Source organism: Salmo salar, chromosome ssa04 (assembly GCF_905237065.1).
Source record: "Salmo salar chromosome ssa04, Ssal_v3.1, whole genome shotgun sequence".
Taxonomy (NCBI): Eukaryota; Metazoa; Chordata; class Actinopteri; order Salmoniformes; family Salmonidae; genus Salmo; species Salmo salar.
Genome location: NC_059445.1, coordinates 48756649 through 48779990, shown reverse-complemented (window position 1 = coordinate 48779990; position 23342 = coordinate 48756649). Strand labels below are relative to the sequence as shown.

The 23342-nt window shown below is 41.0% G+C and overlaps 1 protein-coding gene across 2 annotated transcripts in view; it reads right to left on the bottom strand.

The window, feature by feature from the left end:
* Positions 1–17979, bottom strand: part of LOC106603307 (relaxin receptor 1) — a 43859-nt gene extending 25880 nt beyond the window's left edge. For both annotated transcript variants that reach the window (XM_045717039.1, XM_014196821.2), the window contains exons 1-4: positions 17803–17979; positions 11753–11905; positions 10367–10438; positions 9955–10060 (exon numbers count right to left, since the gene is read on the bottom strand). In XM_045717039.1, the coding sequence (XP_045572995.1) occupies positions 9955–10060; positions 10367–10438; positions 11753–11905; positions 17803–17971 (500 nt within the window). In that variant the 5' untranslated portion in view covers positions 17972–17979. The remainder of the gene's footprint in view (positions 1–9954; positions 10061–10366; positions 10439–11752; positions 11906–17802) is intronic.
* Positions 17980–23342: the final 5363 nt, after the last annotated feature.

Genomic DNA, 23342 nt, shown 5'->3' with positions numbered 1-23342 from the left:
GACAAGTTCAACTCAGAACTTTCCTGTGTGGCTTGGGTGATTCACCAGTCGACACTTACCGCCCTCCTCTGATAGGGGCCTAAACGACACTATGGTTGAGGATGCCATACTGGCAACCTGGTCGGAAAAATCCACAATCATTTTGGAAATGCTCAACACAATTTCGAAAATGGCTAACTGCCATCCCCTTGTTCTGAAAACATTCAGATTTCCACTGGGAACAACTCCCCAGACGAAACTCACCGCTATAGGGGTGTGTGTGCTATCAATCCCCATTGGAACCAAATAAGTATCTCACTACCTATTGGTTGTCGTGGACCTCCCACATACAGTCTATGTGGGAGCGGACATTTTGGTAAGATTGGGTGTTAAACTCGATCCCATACACCAAGTTCTTTGGTCTTTGGCGCAGCCAGACCAACATGCCTTGTCTTTCGACCCAGTGTGAATGGTATCCGGGCAGACTATTCCTGAAGCTTGCAAGGTTATAACTGAGTCCGCCATGGGGATTACGGCAAGAACCACAGAGGTTTCTGAAAGACTTGAACCTGGTGCCCGGAAACCGGATGGAAGGCACCACTGCATTCTTCCAACCTTCTCCACAACTATTCGACTTGGGGCTTACTATCAATGGCAACCTGCTGTTGGATTAAACACTAGATCCACTTACCTCCTGGTACAGAATCTGACTCAAGCGGATATTTCCATTCCTTGGCACACTCAGCTAGGAACATTGATTGATTACTCCTTCCATGATTTTGAACTTGCTGTTCCCGTGATTGGGCCTCTTCCGTCCTCCCTAGACCTAGGTGGCGAGGGAGGTACGCTGTTTACTTGTCTGTCAAAAGCAATTGCAATAACTCCCGTGTTGCCACTTGACAACACATCAACGTTCAGACTGGATGTCGATTCTGACAACAACCTGTTAATATACTCCATCGTCACGGAGGACGATATCGCATATCCTCCTGCATGTAAGGCACACTCTTGTGAGGTAACAACCGAGGATTCTCCCACCATTCACATGCCTTCACCACCCGATGAAGACCTGTACAATGTCGCCGAACCATATCTTGGTTTCCATGCACAGGTCGTACAACTATGGTCTGAGGCTGATGCACTTGTCAATGACACTGAACGGCATCAGTTGAGAGAATTGTTTAACAAATACATTGAGTTCTGGTCGACAGACTCGCTGGATTGCTGTGTTACGGGCATTCATGTGGTATGTATTCCTATGCCACCCAGAGCTGTGAGACAATATAAAATTCTGCTTGCAGCGTATGCAGCGGTACAAGAGATTATCGACTCCCTATTCGCTAAATGGATAATCAGGGAATGTAACAGTATGTACAGCGCTCCCGTGTGGTCTGTTCGGAAACCAACGAGTAAATGCTGTCTTACCTTTGACTACAGACAACTCAACAAGTTGGTTCCGTTGTCTCGTTGGCCAATGACACAGCTTGACCAAGAGCTGCCAAAGGTGGACCATGATAGTCGACCCTCGTGACCAACACAAGTTGGCTTTCTCTTTCTCGAAAAAGCTCTTCCCGTTCAATTGTTGCCCGTTTGGGTATGCAAACTCCCCCTCAGAATTCAACGTCTTCCTGCACAAGGCAATGCCAGATGCAGCCTCCAGGGGTACGATAATGTTCTCATGAGAAGTGAGACTTGGTCACATCACCTCAACGAGATGGACCACGTTCTTACCCAACTCAGGACGGCAGGGGCTAAGTTGGCCATCATGAAAAGACAATGGTGCAGGACCAAGGTAAACTACGTTGGGCTTCTGGTGGGTGCTGAGGGCATCCTGCCACAGTCTAACAGAATCCAAGCAGTCCGCAACATCAAAACACCTACAAACCTTCATGAGGTGCGCAGTTTCTTGGGAGTATGTAATTACTCCCGTCAATTCATCGAAAACTACGCCGACTTGTCAAAGTCTTTGACCCGTCTTCTTCATAAAGACACCCCATTTGTTTGGGAGGGCACTCACAGCGAAGCTGTGGCTTCCTTGAAAAACCTACTTTGAGAGGCCTGGTATACCCCACCAAAGACAATATGTTATTTTTGGGAGTCGGTTTCTCATAACACTGCCTTAGTGCTGGGTTGTACCAAAAATACGACCAAGACAAATGTGTGGTTGCTTACTCGAGCAAAACACTCAACCCTGCTGAACACAAGTACTCAAACTGCGAAAAGGCGCTGCTGTCGACAGTCTGGGCGGTCAAACACTTCACCAGTTATGTCGGCAGACAAAAGGTGATCATAGAAACATGTCACCAGCCTGTGACTTTTCTGAAAAGCCAACAAATCCGTGAGGGTGCTGTACACAACTGCAGAATAGCGGCTTGGCTGATGATGCTGCAGAGCCATGATGTAGTAGTCAACTATGCAAAAGTGAAAAACTTGCCTTTGGGTGGGACTTTAGCGTTGTGGTGATGATGAAACTGACTTTCCACCACCCCCGCGTGACGTAGCTCCGCCTTGGCCTTCGAACCATCACTACTTTGAAGAGAACGAGTTTCTTGGCATGTGGATGGCATTTGTGGATGGCTGTTCTTACCGCCATCTAGTCCACTTGCAAGCTGGTGTGGGATTGATATGGCACAATGACATTCCATGCAAATCACTTTAATTTCAGCTAGGCAACAAGACCAGCCAGTTCGCAGAAGTGGCGGGCGTGCTTATCACACTGCAAACAGCGGTGAAACACGACTTATCAGAACTCGCAATCTGCATCGACTCAGACTACGCCAGACTCACCTTCTTTTATGCCACTTACCGTTTTGGAAACAAAAGCACATGACTACTTCAAGTGGCAAAGAAGTGAAAAACGAAGAGCTCATTCTAGCTTGCGATGACCTCATCACCAAACACGACATACAGGTGTATTGGAAAAAAGTCAAGGGACACTCCAAATCACCTGGCCGTGACAAAATTGGCAATGACCATGCCAACAGCATGGCGAAATCTGGTGCAATTCACGGCACCCCTTGGGTGTTCGATGCTCGAGATGCAAAAATCACTGAGGCGGCCATGGTGTCTGTGGTAACGTGTTGCCATGTAGTACCGCGGGAAACGTCTTTGCATGAACATTATGTGTTGCTAACTTATTCATTCATGAATGGTGACCTGGTAGCAATGCAACACCAAGATGAGTCCCTCGCCACTTTGATGGCTTTCCTGTTGATCCTGTCAATCACCCAGTGTCCGAACTGTCTTTGCCAGGTTTACATGACTTGCGTTCGCTGTACACAACTAAACAGCACCTCACACTTGTAGATGACCTACTGGTTTATGTTTCAGAAACTGACGCCACTCGAAGGTGGGTGGTTCCTAAAACACAGAGGGGGATAATTCTAAATATTCCATTACCGTACTTCCAAGCATGTCAACCGCTGTTTAAAATAAATTTTTATGCCATTTTTCTTGTAAAAAAGCGATAATATTCCGACTGGGAATCTGCGTTTAGGTAAAAAGAGGAAAGAAAATAAAGCACGTGGTCGACTCGTGCACGTGCCTAAGCCCATTGTCCTCTGATCGGCCACTTGCCAAACGCGATAATGTGTTTCAGCCAGAGGCTGCCTCGATATCATTCGGCTTTTTCCCGGGCTCTGAGAGCCTATGGGAGCCGTAGGAAGTGTCACGTTACAGCAAAGATCCTCAGTCTTCAATAAAAAGAGCCAAGATGAACAACAACTTGTCAGACAGGCCACTTCCTGTTCAGAATCTTCTCAGGTTTTTGCCTGCCATATGAGTTCTGTTATACTCACAGACACCATTCAAACAGTTTTAGAAACTTTAGGGTGTTTTCTATCCAAAGCCAATAATTATATGCATATTCTAGTTACTGGGCAGGAGTAGTAACCAGATTAAATCGGGTATGTTTTTTATCCGGCCGTGTCAATACTGCCCCCTAGCCCTAACAGGTTAAGTACCCTCAGCTGATCCCTTCCAGGAGGTCAGTACGTTCCACCAATCATCTTTTCTTCTCTTCCCATCTACAAGATATATACGTGTTGTAACTATTGATATTGTCCTGCGCTGTGCTGTCCAAAATAGGAAAATCTGAAAAATTGTTGTCAAAACATTTTTGTTTACAAAAGCAAATAACTAAAATAATCAAACAATATCTCTGATTATGCATTTCTGTAGAATGGAGTTCCTTTGGCTGATCCTGACACTCTGTGTCCTGGTCAAAACCAACCCAGCAAACGTAACCACGAGCGGACTCCCTAAGGGAATTGTTCTCCGCGATGATCCAGGACTCCTTTTAACTAACTGCAGAGTACACACGCAGAGGGTGTACGTCCGCCTAGATGCAGAGAACGTGTACCGCCAACACATTCCACCTGCAGCGCATTTGAGTTGGGCCGGGGCTGACTGGACCAACCAGACAGTTAAGCATGCCCAGCTGGGCACTGCCCGTATGTTGGCCCAACTCCAAAAGTTCACAGTCACCCAGTCAGAACTAGCAGAGCCCAGGCGAAAAAAATGATTTGTCGGGGTGTTACTCTCGATAGGTGACCCGACTGACTACAAGCCAAAAGATTCGTCTCTCACCTGCTCTCGGAAGGTGCCGGACAGTATCCTGTTACCATGATCCTTGGTCATATTTCCCTTGGCGTGTGCACCTACTACAGTACGTACACAGGCGCACACGTGCAATGGAAGACCTAATGAGGTCTTTTACTAGGATCAACCGTGGGACGGAAGCGATCCCAATTTTCGGAAGGTTGGCAATAGATCCTGAAACCCCATCAGGGGTTCTATCCAGAGCATCCCCAGGCTCCTCTCCTGAATTCGCTAGGTCAGCCCTGTAATGTCCCCAATGTAAGCTTTGTCATTCAGGGTGCCATTTTTCCAAGTGACTTAACTACCCACCTTCAAGTAGGATTGCCCCAGATATGACATTAGAGACAATGCCATGATAGAGTAATTTAGCCAAGACCTTAGACATACGTAGAACATAGTCCAAATTAGATGATTAACTTCTATGGGCTAGGTGAGACGCTAGCGTTCCACCTGCGGGACACAGCCAGTGAAATATCAGGGTGGCAAATTCAAAAACAACAAAATGTCATAATTCAACTTTCTCAAACACAACTATTTTACACCATTTTAAAAATACACTTCTCCTTGATGTAACCACATTGTCCGATTTCAAAAAGGCTCTACAGCGAAAGCAAAACATTAGATTATGTTAGGAGAGTACATAGACAAAAATAATCACACAGCCATTTTCCAAGCAAGGACATGTGTCAATAAAACCCAAAACACAGCTAAATGAAGCACTAACCTTTGACGATCTTCATCAGATGACACTCCTAGGACATTATGTTACACAATACATGTATGTTTTGTTCGATAAAGTTCATATTTATATCCAAAAACAGCATTTTACATTGGCACGTGATGTTCAGAAAATGTATTCCCACCAAAATGGCCGGTGAATGTGCACATCAATTAACAAAAATACTCATCATAAACGTTGACAAAATATATAACAATTATTTAAAGAACTATAGATAGACTACCCCTGGATGCAACCGCTGTGTCAGATTTTAAAATAGCTTTACGGAGAAAGCACATTTTTCAATATTCTGAGTACATAGCTCAGCCATCACGGTGAGCTATTCAGACACCCGCCAAGTTCGTGGCAACCTAAACTCAGAATTAGTGTTAGAAATATTCTCTTATCTTTGCTGATCTTTGTCAGAATGCACTCCCAGGACTGCTACTTCCACAAGAAATGTTGTTTTTGTTCGAAATAATCCATATTTATGTCCAAATACCTCCGTTTTGTTCATGCGTACAGATCACTTATCCAAAGGCATAACGCGCGAGTGCGGAACGAGAGACGAAAAGTCAAAATGTTCCATTGCCGTACTTAGAAGCATGTCAAACGCTGTTTAAAATCAATCTTTATGGTATTTTTAACGTAGAATTGCGATAATATTCCAACCGGACAATAGCATATTCATTCAAGAAGAAAAAGAAGGAACGGCGTGACCGCGCATATACAATCCCTTTGTTGCCAGGCAGACCACTCATTAACTGAGCTCCTATTATCTGCTCAGTGACAGGAGAAGGCTCAAACCACTTTATGAAGGCTTTAGACAGCCAATGGAAGCCTTAGGAAGTGGAACGTCACCCCACAGACACTGTAGCTTTGATAGAGAATCAAAAGAAGAACTACAATTCTCAGACTTTCCACTTCCTGCTTGAATTTTTCTCAGGTTTTTGCCTGCCACATGAGTTCTGTTATACTCACAGACAGCATTCAAACAGTTTTAGAAACGTCAGAGTGTTTTTTTATCCAAATCTACTAATAATATGCATATTCTAGTTTTTGGGCTAGAGTAGTAACCTGTTTAAATTGGGTACGTTTTTCATCCGGCCGTGAAAATACTGCCCCCTAGCCCAGACAGGTTAAGGTGTGGTAGATACATTTTGTATCTCTTGTTTATGTTTTTATTCATTTTGTTTCATTTCCTTTGATGCTTAGGAAGTGACAGAGCCATAAACAAGGTCCCCATACAAACATCAGTTAGAAAAACAACGCCACAATATAGTAACATGCAATAAATGGACTTTGGGACAATATGTTTTGTCAGCCAAAATGGTAGTAATGACGATAGATGGAATATGAAAATGAATGTCATTTTCGTTATGTTATTAAAAGTTAAATGACAATGTTATAACGAAAACATTGTAATGTGAAGAGTTTTCACAATATGTACCTGATGTTTGCATAATGTACGTTGTGTGGAAAATGTCCAGATCAAAGAGAATGTCTTTGTAAAGATGAAATGTGAAGTTAGTTGTCTAAATTGGATCTGAGTCAAATCCAGACTTTGCCTCGTAACTAGTTACGCCCAGAGAACTTGCCCTAAAGGCGAAAATGCCCATTTCTGACCCGAGAGTATAAAACATGTGAGTTAAGAATTAACATTATGACCATGAGCTGCAGCCAAGGTCCGATTAGTTGTAACCCCAAAACGCAACATGAGGTTGAAGAAGACAAAGGAACCTTAATCAATCTATGCTACGGATGTGTAGTTGTGTCTAAGAGGGTGAATTCAAGCAGGACCACCTGGTTATTCTCTCCAAGGAATCGTGTATCTACACTGCTTTCATTCCCACGCTGGAACCACCTATATGGCTGATTAGCCATCCTCAGAAGACCCCTCTTTTGGTTTGTGCAGATTCCCGGATTATGTGATGTTCAGAATGAGACTGTAGAGGAAATTAATTAATTAGCGACTGTTGTGAAATCGATATTCTGATATTCGAGAGTTCATTTGGGAAATAGAAACTCAATAAAGCCAAACTTTCCCATGTTGTCACAGGTTACTGAGTTAATATTTACCTGATTCATTTAGTCACGTAATTATAAACAGTTAATCATTCGATGAACAGCAGTCATCACATTTTAATCAATCCAACATCACGATAGCACACAGCCAAGACAATGCAGGACTGGCTTTGGGACAAGTTTCTGATTGTCCTTGAGTGGCCCGCTAGAGACCGGACTTGAATCCGATCGAACATCTCTGGACAGACCTAAAAATAGCTGTGCAGAAACACTCCCCATCCAACCTGACAACCTGAAACTCCCCAAATACAGTTGTGCCAAGCTTGTAGCATCGTACCCAAGAAGACTCGAGGCTGTAATCGCTGCCAAAGATGCTTCAACAAAGTCCTGAGTTAAGGGTCTGCATACTTATGTAAATGTCATATTTCAGTTTTGTATTTGTAATACATTTGCAAACATTTCTAAAAACCCGTTTTTGCTTTTTCATTATGGGGTATTGTGTAGATTGATCAGGGGAAAAAAATGAAAGAATCAATTTTAGAATAAGACTTTAATGTAAGAAAATGTGGAAAAAGTCAAGGGGTCTGAATACTTTCCGAATGCCCTGTTAGACTGTAGTTGATTGAACTTCACAATGTGGTGAAATTGCACGTGATGAGCTTGGTGCTCTTTTCCAATAAATATTGACGGTCTTATTCTGGTGACATGATGATCCATGGTTGATTACCCTTTGACAAATAAAAGTATTCTCACTCTTATCCATTATAATCTCATCATGTAGACTAGCCTACCCACACAGTCTAACCGCACTGTATCTGTGAGCTGTTGGCTAGAGCACACGTGCCAAGACCAGATTAGGCACATTTACTATTTAACGCAACATCTTTTGTTACAAAACTATTGGGAGAGTTGAAAATGCGATGGAAACACATTGAACTATTCGGTACATGAATACTTAAGCGAAAAAGTACATTTTATTTGCACTATGTCATTACAAACAGATTTTTATCTGCAACAGGTCAGTTTGGTGGAATCACACCACTGGTGGGAAAATGCACATATTTTCTTTATGCAGATTTTGAATGTTCTCATGAAAATCTGTCGCCAATTGGATGGAAACCTAGCTATAGATGTACACATTTTGTCCTGATATACAGTACCAGTCAAAAGTTTGGACACATCTAATCATTCCAGGGCTTCTCTTTATTTTTACTATATTCTTTGTAGAATAATAGTGTAGACATCAAAACTATGAAATAACACTTGGAATCATGTCGTAACCAATTTTTTTTTAAAACAAATCAAAATATATTTTATATTTGTGGTTCTTCAAAATAGCCAGCCTTTGCCTTGATGACAGCTTTGTACGCTCTTGGCATTCTCTCAACCAGCTTTATGAGGTAGTCACCTGGAATGCATTTCAATTAACAGGTGTGCCTTGTTAAAAGTTAATTTGTGGAACTTCTGTCCTTCCAAATGTGTTTGAGCCAATCAGTTGTGTTGTGACAAGGTAGGGTTGGTATACAGAAGATAGCCCTGTTTGGTAAAAGACCAAGTCAATATTATGGCAAGAACAGCTCAAATAAGCAAAGAGAAACGACAGTCCATCATTACTTTAAGACATGAAGGTCAGTCAATGTGGAAAATGTCAAGAACTTTGTGTTGCAAAAACCATCAAGTGCTATGATGAAACTGGCTCTCATGGAAAGGAAGACCCAGAGTTACCTCTGCTGCAGAGGATAAGTTCATTAGAGGTACCAGCCTCATAAATCGGCAATTAACAACACCTCAGATTGCAGCCCAAATAAATACTTCACAGAGTTCAAGTAATAGACACATCTCAACATCAACTGTTCAGAGGAGACTGTCACGATCACTGTCTTCAAACTCCCTGTCATAAATGAGCCAAGGCGCAGCATGCATGTAATTCCACATCTTTAATGGAAGTGAAACCTTTCACAAAAACCAGGTAAACAGAAATCAACCGTGACGCAACTGTGGCGCACACAAACACTCACAGAAAATAATAATTACCCACAAACACAGGTGGGAAAATGGCTGCCTAAGTATGGTCCCCAATCAGAGACAACGATAAACAGCTGCCTCTGATTGGGAACCCTACTAGGCCAACAAAGAAATAGAAACATAGATATGCCCACCCAAGTCACACCCTGACCTAATCAAATAGAGAATAAAAAAGGCTCTCTAAGGTCAGGGCGTGACAGAGACTGCATGAATCAGGCCTTCATGGTCGAATTACTGAAAAGAAACCACTACTAAAGGACACCATTAATAAGAAAGACTTGCGGGACTATCATTTGTTTTTCAACAGGATAATGACCCAAAACACACCTCCAGGCTGTTTAAGGGCTATTTGACGAAGGAGAGTGATGAGTGATAAACACTTTTTTGGTTACTACATGATTCCATATGTGTTATTTCATAGTTTTGACGTCTTCACTATTATTCTACAATGTAGAAAACAGTACAAATAAAGAAAAACCCTTTGAGTAGGTGTGTCCAAACTTTTGACTGGTGCTGTATATGTATATACAATATACTATAGCCATCCCAATACCAATCGCTGTGCTCTAGGGTTAGACTTCCCAAGGGCAGGAATCCAATATACTCACAGAGCTGTTATATTGGAAGACACAGCTGGGACACTTAGTAGACCCTTTTTGTTACAGTTTATTCTCCTGCCCTCACAGAAACATACCTCTGGGAACACGTCCAGTACTGCAGGACAGAAGCACAGAAGACATGCACAGACACGCAGTTGCCCCACATACCATTTCCTGAAATTACTGTTTGATATAATTCCTAAAAGTTTCTTAGAATTGCTTAAATTATTTATGTTATTGACAGTAACAGATGGATGTGAATGGATGACCTCAAAGCATGATTTCATATTTAAAATGGGTTGACACATTTTTTGCTTTAGTTCAGGTTTAGCTAATGTATTATTAATTCAAAGCATTGCAACATTAGTTAGGCTAGGTAAATAGTTGCATTTGCATCAGAAAATTTTACTCATCAACTCACTGCATTCCTTGGAATCTTCAACATTTTTCTTCATAAAGGCATCAAAAAGATGTGGCCACCCGCTGTTATCCACTGTACAGGGAAACATGTGAATGTTTTTATTTTTGTGCATACATTATGTGTGTGTTTTTGTGTGCAACTAAAATGTGTGAAGTTATAGACATACAGGTAACTGCCAAAAGAAACACTAGCATAAAACGTTGGACCACCACGAGCCGCCAGAACATAGATTCTACAAGTGTCTGGAACTCTATTGGAGGGATGCGACACCATTCTTCCACGAGAAATTGAAAAAAGTCTATACTTTACCCCAGGATACCCATTATGGGTGGTAACTATAGAAACAAGGTAGCTGTATTCACGTCAGGGGAATTTAGCGAAACAAGATTGCTATATTCATGTCAGCAGAATTTAGTGAAAAGTGTCAGCCTATTTGCAACACACCTTGTTATTGCGTTTCCATTTTAGTTGTTGTGTGTTGCACTTTCATTCAGTAGTGTCTATGAATCACATGATTATGAAGGCCTAAATATATGAAAGCATGTATTCTTATTTTTTATTTATGTAGCTCTGGCCTTGTGATGTACTTGTCTATTAATGATATGTATTATGTCATGTTTTATGTTTTATGTGGACCCCAGGAAGAGTATCTGCTGCATTAGCTAATTGGGGATCCTAATAAAATGCTAAATACCATAATTTAGTGTTTTGTTGATTACTTACTTAACTCAGGAGCCACACCTGTGTGGAAGCACCTGCTTTCAATATACTTTGGATCTTTATTTACACAAGTGTTTCCTTTATTTTGTCAGTTACCTATATGTTTGTTCATATTTGATGTGACTAGATCCCTCAAACTTAACTCTGTACCTCGAAGCCAGTTCTCCTGCTTTTTTCATTGTTCCCCTCTAATCAAGGACTAATTTAGACCTGTGACACCAGGTGGGTGCAATTAATTATCAAGTAGAACAGAAAACCTGCAGGCTCTGGACCTCGTAGTGTAAGAGTTGAATACCCCTGGACTAGATGCTTGATGACTATCTCAGAGCAGATGCATTGCAGCAGAAATAATTGTCTTCTAAATGCTATCTTATTTCCACCACCCCTGCCCTCCCTCCCACTTCAACTAGGGAGGCAGGTACCCTAGTGGTTAGAGCCAGTAATTGAGAGGTTGCTGGTTCGAATACCTGAGCCGACAAGGTGAGACATTTGTTGATGTGCCCTTGAGCAAGGAACTTAACCCTAATTTGCTCCAGGGACGCTGTACTACTAAGGCTGACCCTGTAAAACAACACATTTCACTGCACCTATCTGGTGTGTGACAAAAACATACTGCACAATAACCATCTGTTTATACTCTTGTAGCTGCTGTTGTACAAGGCTCACCGCAGTTCTCCTCATCAGCTCCGTTAGCACAGTCCTGGACCCCATTGCAGTGGTAAAGCTGGGGCAGGCATACAGACAGGTTGCCACAGGGGAACTGGCCCAGTGGACAGACAGGGTTGAGGCTGCTGTCTGTGGAGGATTCTAAAGGAGACACTAAAACATCTCTTGATTCAATCCAAAAATACGTTAAAAGCCTTTTCGAGTAGCATGGACATATTTCTAGTATCAATGGATAGAAGTAATGAAAAACAAGATAATGAAGTCAAATAGAAAATAGAGAAATCAAGACATATGAAATGAAAAATGTATGATAAATTGAAACATTGTATGAGCACAATGGCTTTGTAAATGGCCTGCTTGGAGGTAAACAAGTACAGCTAAGTGCACTTATTTGTCACTGTCATATTTCATGTAGAGACCATAGGTTTATTCTAAATTATGCAAGATATTTATTAGCTGAGTACCTATGGTTAAATATAGTGATTAAATAAAAACAAATGAATATGCTTTTTGAAATATAACAAATACACAGTCCTACATTAAAGACTTTGAGTTAATAGATTATACATGACATCTATGATGATAGTTTTGCCTCCTTTCCAAGATGTCTGAGTTCGTGATGCTGTCAGGTCACATGACTGATGGAAGCTGTGCTTAGAACTCTGACTGATCTGCCACCACTCGTGTGACCTCACATCCTCAAGACGTCACGCAGGTTCCCCTGTGTTCCCCCACATTCCCCATGGTGGCAGTGGAACAGCTCCGGAGTTGGATGAAGTTTTTTTTCTTAATTATTACAACATTTTTCCACATTTCATCTGTATCTAAAAAACAAGACATTATAAAAGTCCACTTTACAGTTCATTGGTTTGAATTTGTACATTTGAACTGAGTTACCCAAGGGAATGAAGCCATTAGACAGTTTCACACTTTTACTACTGTACATTTAATTTTACACAATGTACACTGCTCAAAAAAATAAAGGGAACACTAAAATAACACGTCCTAGATCTGAATGAATGAAATAATCGTATTAAATACTTTTTTCTTTACATAGTTGAATGTGCTGACAACAAAATCACAAAAAATAATCAATGGAAATCAAATTTATCAACCCATGGAGGTCTGGATTTGGAGTCACACTCAAAATTAAAGTGGAAAACCACACTACAGGCTGATCCAACTTTGATGTAATGTCCTTAAAACAAGTCAAAATGAGGCTCAGTAGTGTGTGTGGCCTCCACGTGCCTGTATGACCTCCCTACAACGCCTGGGCATGCTCCTGATGAGGTGGCGGATGGTCTCCTGAGGGATCTCCTCCCAGACCTGGACTAAAGCATCCGCCAACTCCTGGACAGTCTGTGGTGCAACGTGGCGTTGGTGGATGGAGCGAGACATGATGTCCCAGATGTGCTCAATTGGATTCAGGTCTGGGGAACGGGCGGGCCAGTCCATAGCATCAATGCCTTCCTCTTGCAGGAACTGCTGACACACTCCAGCCACATGAGGTCTAGCATTGTCTTGCATTAGGAGGAACCCAGGGCCAACCGCACCAGCATATGGTCTCACAAGGGGTCTGAGGATCTCATCTCGGTACCTAATGGCAGTCAGGCTACCTCTGGCGAGCACATAGAGGGCTGTGCGGCCCCCCAAAGAAATGCCACCCCACACCATGACTGACCCACCGCCAAACCGGTCATGCTGGAGGATGTTGCAGGCAGCAGAACGTTCTCCACGGGCGTCTCCAGACTCTGTCACGTCTGTCACATGTGCTCAGTGTGAACCTGCTTTCATCTGTGAAGAGCACAGGGCGCCAGTGGCGAATTTGCCAATCTTGGTGTTCTCTGGCAAATGCCAAACGTCCTGCACGGTGTTGGGCTGTAAGCACAACCCCCACCTGTGGACTTCGGGCCCTCATACCACCCTCATGGAGTCTGTTTCTGACCGTTTGAGCAGACACATGCACATTTGTGGCCTGCTGGAGGTCATTTTGCAGGGCTCTGGCAGTGCTCCTCCTGCTCCTCCTTGCACAAAGGCGGAGGTAGCGGTCCTGCTGCTGGGTTGTTGCCCTCCTACGGCCTCCTCCACGTCTCCTGATGTACTGGCCTGTCTCCTGGTAGCGCCTCCATGCTCTGGACACTACGCTGACAGACACAGCAAACCTTCTTGCCACAGCTCGCATTGATGTGCCATCCTGGATGAGCTGCACTACCTGAGCCACTTGTGTGGGTTGTAGACTGCGTCTCATGCTACCACTAGAGTGAAAGCACCGCCAGCATTCAAAAGTGACCAAAACATCAGCCAGGAAGCATAGGAACTGAGAAGTGGTCTGTGGTCCCCACCGGCAGAACCACTCCTTTATTGGGGGTGTCTTGCTAATTGCCTATAATTTCCACCTGTTGTCTATTCCATTTGCACAACAGCATGTGAAATGTATTGTCAATCAGTGTTGCATCCTAAGTGGACAGTTTGATTTCATAGAAGTGTGATTGACTTGGAGTTACATTGTGTTGTTTAAGTGTTCCCTTTATTTTTTTGAGCAGTATACATCCTACATGTGATGCTCTGCATAATCACAAGCAAAACACCACTCCATGGGGTAACTCTTTCAACTGTTTAATTTCCCTCATGCTCAAAGGGTTAGTTCAAATGCTGACTTGAATATTTAAATATACACTTAGCATTAAAATGTGCTGATAATAAATCTTGCATTTTAATTTTGTATCTTTGAAATTAAGACCAACAGTCTCAGCTCATTTGAATAGTCTTGTAAACTGTAATTGTATGTGGAGAATTTGTGATCTGTCTCAGTGTTCAAAGATTGTGGTTCGTTCTATCATACATTGCTTCTGTTCAGTGCAGTTACTAAATGTGGGTCTTACATAAGTGCTTGTCATAAAACAACAGCAAGTCATTCCATGTTTAACACTGTTTCACAATCTGGAAACAAACACAGCAAAATGTGCAACAAGGTTAATCTAAACCAAACAGATGTAGCAAATAAATTGCTACAAAAAAGCAAACATTGCAACAAATGGCTGCTTGCTTGTAATCACACTGTGAAAATCTCTACCCACCTGCTGCTTGGGTGAACCACCACCAATGAATATGTGTATGATATTTGAATCTGTATCTAAATTAGTTTACGTCTACTCTAGAGAGACCCTATTGTGTTCAGGAATGCTATGTGGCATTTTGTGGGAGATGTCATATTTAAAATAAATAATAATAATTTAAAAAATTACAATAATAAATATATACTGTACCAGTCAAAAGTTTGGACACACCTACTCATTGAAGGGTTTTTATTTATTAGTACTCTTTTATACATTGTAGAATAATAGTGAAGACATCAAAACTATCAAATAACACATATGGAATCATGTAATAACCAAAAAAGTGATAAAACAAATCAACATTTATTTTAGATTTTAGATTCTTGAAAGTAGCCACCCTTGGCCTTGATGACAGCTTTGCACACTCTTGGCATTCTCTCATCCAGCTTCAAGAGGAATGCTTTTCCAACAGTCTTGAAGGAGTTCCCACATATGCTGAGTACTTGTTGGCTGCTTTTCCTTCACTCTGTGATCCAAATCGTCCCAAACCATCTCAATTGGGTTGACGTTGGGTGATTGTGGAGGCCAGGTCATCTGATGCATCACCATCACTCTCCTTCTTGGTCAAATAGAAAAACAAATGATAGTCCCACTAAGCGCAAACCAGATGGGATGGTGTATCGCTGCAGAATCCTGTGGTAGCCATGCTGGTTAAGTGTGCCTTGAATTCTAAATAAAACACAGACGGTCACCAGCAAAGCACCCCCACACCATCACACCTCCTCCTCCATGCTTCACGGTGGGAACCACAAATGTGGAGATTATCCGTTCACCTACTCTGACTCACAAAGACACGGCGTTTGGAACCAAAAATCTCAAATTTGGACTCATCCAACCAAAGGACATATTTCCACCGGTCTAATGTCCATTGCTCGTGTTTCTTGGCCCAAGCAAGTCTCTTCTTATTATTGGTGTCCTTTAGTAGTGGTTTCTTTGCAGCAAATTGACTACCAAGGCCTGATTCACACAGTCTCCTCTGAACAGTTGATGTTGAGATGTGTCTGTGACTTGAACTCTGTGAGGTGCAATCTGAGGTGCATTTAATTGCCGATTTCTGAGGCTGGTACCTCTAATGAACTTATCCTCTGCAGCTAAGGTAACTCTGGGTCTTCCTGTCCTGGGGTGGTCCTCATGAGAGCCAGTTTCATCATAGCACTTGATGGTTTTTGCGACTGCACTTGAAGAAACTTTCAAAGTTTCTTGAAATGTTCCACATTGACTGACCTTCATGTCTTAAAGTAATGATGGACTGTCATTTCTCTTTCCTTATTTGAGCTGTTCTTGCCATAATATGGACTTGGTCTTTTACCAAATAGTGCTATCTTCTGTTTATCATCCCTACCTGACAGACTGTCTCAAACGCATTAAGGACAGAAATTACACAAATGAACTTAACAAGGCACACCTGTTAATTGAAATGCATTCCAGGTGACTACCTCATGAAGCTGGTTGAGAGAATGCCAAGAGTGTGCAAAGCTGTCATCAAGGCAAAGGGTGGCTACTTGAAGAATCTCAAATATAAAATGTAATAGTTTTCATGTCTTCACTATTATTCTACATAGAAAAATAAAGAGAAACCCTGGAATGAGTAGGTGTGTCCCAACTTTTGACTGGTACTGTGTATAATCTTTATTTCAACAGAGAGTCATGCTTAGACCCAGGTCTCTTTCACAGATAAGCCCTGCATACACATTAATATAGATCAATACACATCAATATAAACTACACACATCACTATACACATCAATATACACTTAAATATTCACATCAATACAAAAAAAGCAAAACACATTCATAGAAAACAAACACATTTTTCAGTAACAATGTGCTCAATGAGCTTTTTGAATTTCCCTAGAGAAACCAATTCATCCAACTTTAGAGAGCCTTGGAGACCATTCCACAAGCAAGGTGCAAAAAAACGAAAAGTGGAGACTGGGCCTGGTATCTCATACGTCTATAACAATGGCGTAAGGTACGGTGGAAGTTCATGCTCGAGGGCTTTTGAAACAAAAAGAGTGCAATGCATCGATCTACGACACTTCAAAGAGGGCCAGCCTACTTTCTGATATAGAATACAATGCTGTACTGAACCTATCGTCCGTAATAAAGCGTAGTGCGTTATGATAAACTGCGTCCAATGGCTTCAATACAGTGGCAGCTGCATTTATATATTTCAACAATATCGCTATAACCAGTCTATAACCAATACGTTTACTGCTATTTAATGAAAAGCATGGCCTATTCCAATAAAAGAAGCCCATTTAAATTCTTAATTTCTTAACTCAACAAATTTCTTAACAAATGTCTTAATTGAGTCTATTGACGTACCCGTGCGTCAATCTAAGTAACAGAATAAAACATTCCCCATCCAAATATGTCAGTTTAAGCTAAATATATAAAAGAATTTGCATGGGCTGCATCTCAAATCCACCACATCTACATATGTCAGATTTCCGCATCTCCGGTGGAAGGTGGCAGAATTACAGCCAATGACATACATAAACCCTGGATTGCTGAAACTATGTCTTGGCCATTGAGAGGCTTTGAAGCCACTTGTCTGTTATACTGGAACTCTTCATTTCTTAACTAATTCATCAAATTTCTTAACTAATTTGTTAACTAACTCACTTATTGGACTAATGCAAAAAATATATAATGTAATGTTATGGGTCAATTCCCCCATTCTACTCAGGAGGGATATTCATATATTATTTAGTAGACTTAACAGGCAATTCAAACCTGTGTATGTTAGCACAAATAAGCTGTACTTTCAGTGTCATCCAATAGCACTTTGATTCCCTTTCCTCATTTTCACTAACGAGAATGAAGTGCACATGATTCATAGAAGCAGGATAATCACTGATTTTGTCAATGTCTGAATCCCAGTCTATACAGTTATTATCCTATTATTGATACCAAAATTAAATGACTTACCTATGACAGCTGTCAGAGAAAGATAACCGAAGATGCATAGAGGGTGCATTATAGGAGTAGTAACGAGATGCATCTCTTTCTGTAATCCTGATCCAAGTGATCGCAAGTGAGGATGAGGCTCCACTGCGCTGACTCCACCAGCTTTTGGTGTCAGATCTCTCAAACACATAGCCTCTTGCATTTAAGTGTGTGCTGCATACACACACTCTGTATCTCTCATTTTACTCTCTCTCACTCACTCATTTACTCATTCTCTGTCTCACACACACACACACACACACACACACACACACACACACACACACACACACACACACACGGCTGAACATTTGCTTATACAATAACTCTGCCAATGTGCAAAAAAAAGAGAACAATACAACAATAGCCATTATTGGTTATTGATCATCTCTTGACTACGTCCTGCCTGGGTACTGTACATTGCATCTGTCTGATCAATCACTTTTTATACCTTGGATTGGTGCTGAGATTTCAGGTGCAGCTCATACAGAAAATTGTTTCATTTATTGTTTGGATGAAATCCAATATCTAATTCAAAAACTAAGTGAGGTGATCACGGTGTGTCATCATAGAAAAGAAAGGAGTGCAATGAAACCTTACAATTCTCTCTCAACTGAGAAACAATTGATAATATCAATAACATTTTTTTTTAAACTAAACTAAATCTATATTTTTGATGGAATCATATTATTCACCAGATGCAAGAATGAGAAACCATGCCTCTTGTATCAGGTGAAATTCTGTTTCAGATTCAACACAAATATACTGTACAGTATTTCAAACGGAACCTACAGAGTGTTTTGTATTGCTGTAGTTTTGAGCTACTTTATTACAAAATCTGACATTACATTTGGGTTTACAATGATTTTTTACTGTAGTTATTTTACTTAAACACCACCACCTATCAGGAGTGCTGGGCAGGGCACATTTTTACACGCCTTCAGATATGACATCGGTTATGTCTACGTAATCATTCATCGACAAGCTAACTAGCAGCATGCTAAAGAAGTAAACCAAAACGTTCCCTTGTATTTTTAGTAAATATTGAGCTTTCATTTACCCCATTTTAATTATCTAGCTTACTTTAGGAACAATGCCAAAGATGCCAATGCCAACGTCTCACAAAGTGCTGTTTGTTCAGACACCGGAGATCGAGAGGAATATGATGATGGAGAAAAGCCTCTTCATTATTATTGTTTGTGTGGGCAAATGGTGTTGGTTCGAGGTGAGTAGCTAGCTAACTATTTAGCAGCTATCCAACTAGCTAGCAAAGTTGGCTAGCTAGCTAACGCTCATATTCAATCATTCATAAATAACGTTTAATCAATGTGTGTAGTAGCATTATGCATAGAAATTTCTGTATTTTGTCTGTAATCAAGAATAAATTGGCAGAGAGCTAGCTAGCTAGCTTTAAACACACTAACGTCCTGGGCCCGGTTTCCCAATAGCAATGGAATTTAGGATTATGAGTGGTTTAACAATGCATTTTTCCTACAACAGCTGAAGATATAACATACATTTCCCAAAACACCATGCATAGAAAATGTTTGCACTTCTTTGAGGCATGTGTCGATACTGATGTTTTATTTTTTTCGAAAGAAAGGTAACACTTCTCTCAGATCAGCTTTCTCCATTCAAATCTTACCTTAACATTACAATTATTCCACAATACTGTCGATGGATCAGCTCCTACAAAGTCATTATTACCTATGGCTTCAAATATTGAGGAGCTTATTCTAATGCTTATCCTATAAGAATTCATTAGATCAAGATTGTTAAAGCCAATTTATGCTTGATCTGGCAGGGCGGTCCAGAGGCTCCGTACAGAGGGTGTGACCCAATTGCAGAGCTCCCGGAGGCTTGTGGAGATCAAATCGAGCTCTATACAAGCCAATTTATGCTTACTCCAGCAATGTGATCTGGAGGCTCCGTATGGAGGGTTTGACACAATTGCAGAAGCTTGCGGAGGCAAAATCGAGCGCCGTACCTCATTGTAGTGCGCCTCTCAAATTTTGTAACAATGCGGAGGGCTCCGTATAACTTCACATTGACATGATTGGTTGACAGTAGGTGGGGGCTGTACATCCTGTATAAACACAAACATGGAGAACTTTGACGAAAGGCTATCAGAACAAGTTCACAAATAAAAAACATATTTATGGTACTTTAGCAGGGATTTCAAAGACAAACATTTGTTTGAACTCCTGAAAAGAGATCAGGGAGGTTATGGGGATAGATGCGGTTAAGAGGTCAATGGAATTGTCATAAATGTTGCTGTGTTGAATTGACCAAAACGCAGCAGGAATGTGGATACTCATCCTTTTAATATTTTAGAGCAAAGTATATACAGAAAACAATAAACACGAATGACTCCAGACAGGCTACTTACAAAATCATAGCAGTGTTAACACAACCATCCACAAACCCAAGTGACAAACATACTCCTAAATATATGACTCCCAATCAGGAACAACGATAACCAGCTGTCCCTGATCGGGAGCCACACAGACCAACATAGAAACACAACACCCAGAACAAACATACACAGACATCTTCTGCCACGTCCTGACCAAAATACTACACAACTACACCCTCTGCTGGTCAGGACATGACAGGAATGCAGACCGTGGGGGTAGGATGCTGGATTGGCACACATTCACAAATCTGATCTAACAATGTTGATATTTGTCAAATCCGACAGGATTTATGTATTGTAACTCACCCACGATGTGGTTACTAAAATCCGATTAGGATATATTTGCTTGTTTTTGCTGCATAACATTTAGAAGTTGACTGCTAAAAGCTAACTACGATTTCTAAAAGCTGGTAGCATAGTTAGTATACAGAAGTAGGTTGTGGTAGTCAAAGTGGTTTTTAACTGTAATGCAGTTGATTTATGACAGTGACATGAATATGTATTGGGGTTGACATCCATACAAGTTTTATACTCAGATTGTTACCACAACATAGTGGGAAATACATGTATAAACAATAGCCTAAATGTAGGCAAATTTTGCTGGGGAGATTTGGGATGGAGATGCAGGTGGGAAAAAAGGTGCAGTCTTTTTACTTCTTGCTATCTTGGCTGAGCTCCTATGTCAAGAACTGGGAAACGGGCTCTAACATCTCAGAAGAGTAAAGGTCTTGTCTTTTCATTCAGACAGTTGCTTGTAACTAGCTGGATAGCTATAGAGATTAGCCCTGAATCACTACTGTAGGAGTGGTGCGGTGCAGACCAATGTATTGGCTGCGTATGACAGCTCTCCGAAACGCAAGAAGTATGAATGCTCTGATTTCTGTTGAGTTCATATCTCAGTAAATGCTGTATGGCCACTGCCATTGTCGGATTGACCATGCAGAGCCTTTTATGCACATTAGGCTACACATGAAATGCACGGAAAGGCTTGTACAGCATTTACTGTGATACTGGCCTCTGCAGTGGTCAGGCTTCACGGAGCAGAGCTGTTGTGACGGAAGTTGTCAACAGGACCTCCCGCCCACAACTACCATCAACCAATCTTGTAACGCAGAGCTATAAAGAGTCCTCCTCATTGTTCAAACATATGGGAGGCGCAAAGTGATGCGGTACAGAGCTCAATTTGGCCTCTGCACGCCTCTTGAGGCTCCACAATTGCATCAAACCCTCCACACGACGCCTCCAGATAGCATTTCCAGAGCAAGCATAAATTGGCTTTGAGTGTACAAAACATTAGGAACACCTGCTTTTTCTGTGACAGACTGACCAGGTGAATCCAGGTGAAAGCTATGATCCCTTATTGATGTCACCTTGTCAAGCTTGAATCAACTTTAATCAGTGTCGATGAAGGGGAGGAGACAGAAAGATTAAGCCTTGAGACAATTGAGATATGGATTGTGTACTGTATGTGTCCCATTCAGAGGGTGAATGGGAAAGACAAAATATTTTTTGCCAAAACTGAGATACAGAAAATATGTTTTTGGCCGTGCTACAGATGTCCATATCTGTCTCCTAATACTAGTAAAGGCCCCATACACTACTTTTGTAAAAAAAATATATCATATTTTAATATAAATATATATTTTTTATTCTGATTTCTCAGGGGGTGCTGCAGCACCCTCAGCAACCCTACTTACCGCGACTAAACTGACAAATACTGTTGGGTGCAACTGTGATAAAGCCGGTTAAAATAGTGTACAGTACACTGTACAGTAAGTGTATATTTTGCATTTATGAAATTATTTTGATGTGATATGAAAGTAAAGGGCTTTATGTTTCTAGAACCACATCGCAATTGAGAATCGATTCACGTTTAGATTGAGTATTAGGCTGTCAGAGTCAGTCTACCTCTGAAAATAACAATAAGTATTCTGAATCAGGGGAGGATGGAAAACAATCCAGACCTTTTTTATGCATGTTTTTATTTTATTTTTTATTATTCAGATTTCGATCTTTAAAAAAAATTCTAAAATAATTGTTTTAAAGTGTGGATTGTTATCCATTCTCCCCTGATTGAAAATAAAACAAATGTATTGCCATGGTATGCTTGGCTCAATAGCTATTTATGAGATAAATCCATATCCAATACAAAACAAATTTTACCTCAGTGCCGAACAGAACCATATACCTACCGTCTCTCTGAAAACTTGGTTAAACAATGGACAGATTTGATTAATCTGGCCCAGGGTACACCGGGCTATGGCCCTTCCTATGACGTACAGTATATAAACCCTGGATTGCTGATGCTATGTTTTGGCCATGGAGAGGCTTTGAAGCCAACAGTTAGCCATAATGGTAATACTCAGAAACGAACTCTTCCATAGGAATGAATGGAATTCTACAGTATTTCATTTAAAGTTTCAAGGACAGAATTACATGTATTCAAGTATTTTGTATTGTAGTGGGGACAGTAACTTTCCAAAAATTATACTTTAAAGAAAATGTTTTTATATCTTTTATTGTTTTTATGTTTAGCTCACATAATTTAAAAGTATGCACTAAAGTGTCTGTTAGAATAAATTTGACAAAAACAAATGTATACATTAATAAATGCATTTCTATAGCTTCCAAAATATATTTTTTGGGGGAGAGCCATAATGGAGGTGCGGTGGCTTCAACACAGCACACCCTGTCTGTCATCTAGTGTATATATAAATCATTGGGCCCGTCATGTCATCGGGCGAAAGCGGAGAGGGAGGAGTGCCCTTCTCAAATCGACCAGTAATCTGCCCTGCTTGGTATGTTGTTATCAAGGCAGCATGGTGCATCGTCCATAAAATAAATGTTTTAATTTTCAAACAAGTTTTCGTTGGGAAGGCAGATAAAGCGTTTTTATCAAAAGCAATCACTTTTGCATGTGAAAACACAGAATCATACTCAAAAAACAGTTTCACTCTTTCTGTCTATTTGTGTGCGTGTTAGAGATTTAACTTTGAGTTGTTTAATTTAATCTCCAGCCTTGATGTCTATGCAAGTCATTTACCCAACCCTGAAGTGATTATGTTGCTGGCTGGATGAACAGGTGCTCAGAAACAATGTGGATGAT